We start from the raw sequence: 4406 nt of genomic DNA on the forward strand, positions 1-4406 counted from the left end.
ATGTAGGAAAATTTAAAGATAAAATAATTATATTTTTGAATTAGTAAAAAAAAATCTAAGTTATACATGTGATATAAAAATATATACAAACAAATCTATATCCACAGGTAAAAAAAAATTGTATATACAAGAGATCATTTTAGTATATGAACGTAATATTCACCTCATAAGCATACGATATACGCTCCATCAGCTTATAGTCAACACAATATATACATAACAATGCCCCCCAACATCTCAGCCCTGAAACTTCCAGGAAATGTATTCAAATGGATGGTGAGGGGCCCTCTGCAGTAAGGGAGGTGTCGCCTCTTATGGTTACAGGTGCATTTACATTATAAAGCCCAGGGTGGGGATCCCAGCACTATGTATACCTGGCTGCCCCCATACACACAACACACCTGACAACCCATGGATTGCCCACAACATTCCTGGGACCCCCTCTACAACCAAGTCCCTGAGCCACACAGCATGGACAGGATCCTGGCCGAAGTAGAGAACTGTCCTGGGGAGGCCAACGGAGGCCCCAAAAAGCCCGACACCACTGATCAGCTCAGCAAGAAAAGTAAGAAGAGCAAAAAGAGCAAAAAGAGCAAAAAGAGCAAGAAGAAGAATTATCAACGCTACGCCAAACCACCCTACTCCTACTTGGCCATGATCGCCCTGGTCATCCAGGCTTCCCCCAAGAAGAAGCTCAAACTGAAACAGGTAACCAACCTTCCATTATGGGCCTTCTTGGGGCTTTAGGGCAGCTAAGGGCAGAGGGAGGGGGTGACACTGAGACTAGCTCAGATAAAGGATTTGTCAGAGGGATATTCGTTATTTTCGGCACAAAATTATTTGTTTCTGTTAGGCCTATGAAGGCTGAAAAAATTATACCAATATTTATCAAAAATAGAAGTTCAAGAAGTTGGGTGAATTGTCAAGGTTTTATTTTTTTAGTTATTTTTTTATTTTTAATTTAGGCCCATGGCTGCCTGTTATATTTGCAGCATATAAAACTCTCATGACTACAGGCTGAATTATAGAAAAAAATGTTTTAATTTCCTCCAAATTTTTTATATAAATAAAAAAAGCCAAAACTTTTTTTTTCTTTTTTTTTATGAAGTGGGTCAGATTTTTGTTGTTTTTGTATGGAGCAATAAGCCTTATGCTGTCCTTACATATATCATTCACAAGTGTTCAATTACACCAACTTTTTTTCCAAAATACGGAAAGAAAATATAAAGAAAAAAATAATAGAATCACAAACATTCAGAAAAAAAGGATTGTTTATTTAAATTTTTATTGTTTGTATTTTTTGTTCATGTAATTTCATTTGTGTGTGCTTTTTTTCAAACAGTTTTTTCTTAATATTTTTACTTTATTTTTTACTTCCTTTTTTTTGCTTTTTTCATGTTGTGTTTAGAGAATACATCTGATACAATTGATATAATAAATTGAACATATGTGAATATATATAAGGACAGTGCAACTAAGGCCTTCATTATTATTGCTCTTATTGGGGTTAGCCCGTGCTTTGTGGAAATACGTTTTGTAATAGTGAATGATTTTATAGTGAGGGGTGCTTTTGCATTTTATTTTAGTCTTTATTGCTGTCTGTGTCCCAGCTGGGGAGATTTACCCTAAGACCCCCCAAAGTATGAAAGTGATTGGAAAAGCCAAAATATTGGGCTGTCAACAAAACAGGGGAAGCCTTCCAATGAAGACAATTGTTCCTGTGGCAAATGTCTAACTGGGGATTTGCCTCTCTTTGGGGAGGTTTCATCTTACTTGAAGGAAAGGGAAAAGAGAAATTTCCTCAATGGGGACACAAAAAAATAAATAAATCTCCACTCCATCCACAATGTCCAAAAAAAGTTTTGCCTTCAGGTCATCTTTTCTTTCCAAGTTTTGTGCCAGGATCTCAATGGTAACCCAAAAATCCCCCCAGGACATTGATGTCCCTTTCTCCTATACATACATACATTTGGCTCCCAACACCAGACTTCAGAAAGTGCTAGCTGCCTTCCCAATTCAATACAAGCATGCACAAAGTGTTCTGTCTATACCCTGACATCACTTTCTACATGCTTAATTTAGGAAGCCTTGTACCACAAATGGACAGGAGGTCTACAGTGATGTCCTCCTAAGTATCTCAGTACAGGTCTCCTGGTTATACTTATATAATGTAAGAGGTATTATTTATCTTTGTTTACGGTCATGTTCATTCACTTACAACTATACTTTTTATTATTGGCAGATCGAAGATGAGATCAGCAACCTCTTCCCTTTCTTCAAGGGGGATTATCGGGGCTGGAGGGACTCTGTTCGACATAACCTCTCCTCCAATGATTGCTTCGAAAAGGTAAGGACTTGTTGCTCCTAGGATGTGATGGCGGTGATGGGCTCTTAAGGTTCTCTACATACTGCAGCCAAGTAAAAAAAAAAAAATAGGTGCAGATTCTGAGAAACGACTTTTCTGATCATTGTAAATAGGTCACAGGGTTTTGTTACCCTGACCTGTAATAGATTTGTGTGAATCTGCTGTGCTGGTTTATGCCTCTAACGTCTTCTCCCTCTTTTGCAGATCCTGAAAGATCCGCTGAGGCCGAATGGTAAAGGCAACTACTGGATAGTGAATGTGAGCCGGATTCCCGCCGCAGCCATGAAGCTGCAGAACACGGTGGTCACCCGCCAGGAAGCCTACCCTCATGACCTGGCTCCTTATATCCTGGATGGACATCCTTACAGACCTTCCACTTTTCATAACCCTCATCCTCCAATAGAAAATACTGCGGTCAGAGCAGAAGCAGAGGCTCAGTCCTCAGGACCAACCCAGCCCCCTAGTGTACATCCCGCCTCAATTTTCCCAGAGATCTTATCGAACCTTCCAACATCATACACAACATGTGTGGCCCCTAATGTGGTGGCCCCTCCTAGCATACACCCTCTGCAGCTTTACCCCAACTTCGCACTCTCTCTACGTAATTACATGCCTTCCCCATACTCAAGCTCCACCTGTGCGGAGCGGAGGGATGTCTACTCTCCCAATGTGATACCTCAAATGTCTCCCCAGCCTAGACCCTCTGAAGCCAGGAATTCCCTGTCAGATTTCCCTCCCAATACAGCAATCTTTAATGTCCCCATATATCCCCCACCCGGGAGCTACATGTCACCTCAAAACATGTATGGGCAGCAGTTATCTCAAGGTGGGGCTTACGGGCAGCATTTATCTCAGGGTGGTGCTTACTGGCAGCATTTATCTCAGGGTGGTGCTTACTGGCAGCATTTATCTCAGGGTGGTGCTTACGGGCAGCATTTAACTCAGGGTGGCACATATGGGGAACATTTATCTCAGGTCGGGGTGTACCCAGAGTACGGACCCAACGGTTACTGATTGGCCAGATGCTGAGACAAGGCTGGTTTTGGGCCGTTCACTTTTGTCCCAAGGACTAGCTGCACTTGAAGGCTTACCTGATGACATTGGCACCAGTGGTAATTTAGTCGACTAAAATAACACTATTTTAGTTGACTAAAACAGTTCAGATGGCTAAAATACAACTAAAACTGAAATGGCATTTTAGTCAAAAGACAAAGATTAAAAATTAACACTGGTTGGCACTCAACTCGGCATGTGGCCCAGCGGAGGTGGCACCAACCAAGACATACAGTCCAAAGGCATTGGAATTGGATCACATGTATATATAACAATCATTTTGTATCTTGTCTGATTATATTCACTTGAAATAAATTTGAATTTTTGTTTTACTGAAATTTGGCATCAATGTTGTAATTGTCTACATGGGTATCAAGATTAGAACTAGTAAAATAGTCTGAAAAATGTATATATCAACTGTATAGTAATGACATTTCAGTATTTGTCTAATGCTGGTGAATTAATTGCCCTGACAGGGTCTTGTATCTCCCGATTTTGCACACTTGCTGTCCCCATTATAAAGGGTTCCCAACTTCCCACCATCCCGGCACCATTTTTAATTTATTTTATGTTATGGAGAATGTGACAGAAGGCATCAAAACACAAATGTTTTATATATGAGATTTGTAATGAAATAACAATTTCCATCTTTATAAAGATTCCTGCGGGTGTATTGGTTGTATTCGGAATTCCTCGGCTCATGTCTAGTTATAATAGAAGCAGTGGCATCGCAATGGGGGGGCAAGGTGGGGTGCAGCCTGCACTGGGTGATACCTGCCAGAAAGGTGACACTGGGGCCGCCACTACACAGTGCACTATATTGTATGCACTTGCAGAGCTGCAGAGGTGCGGTGAGAGTGGGACATGTAGCCGTGCGAGGGAGGTAGTCAGTGAAGCTAACCCTCGGGGATCTTCAATATCTCCTTCAGCTGCAGTTGGGGGCCGGAGCTGAGGTGTGTGGCTGCCTCCTCTACTCCTCCCACACACT

The 4406-nt window shown here is 41.4% G+C and overlaps 1 protein-coding gene across 1 annotated transcript; it reads left to right on the forward strand.

Annotated features, from left to right (window-relative positions):
- The first annotated feature begins 411 nt into the window (after window positions 1-411).
- Window positions 412-4126, forward strand: LOC141146109 (forkhead activin signal transducer 3-like). Its single transcript, XM_073632863.1, has 4 exons — window positions 412-708; window positions 2243-2347; window positions 2570-3191; window positions 4077-4126. Exons 1-4 carry the CDS (start codon window positions 412-414, stop codon window positions 4124-4126), a joined length of 1074 nt encoding a protein of 357 aa, XP_073488964.1.
- The last annotated feature ends 280 nt before the right edge of the window (window positions 4127-4406 follow it).

This window comes from Aquarana catesbeiana, linkage group LG05, assembly GCF_042186555.1.
Source record: "Aquarana catesbeiana isolate 2022-GZ linkage group LG05, ASM4218655v1, whole genome shotgun sequence".
NCBI classification, from domain to species: Eukaryota; Metazoa; Chordata; class Amphibia; order Anura; family Ranidae; genus Aquarana; species Aquarana catesbeiana.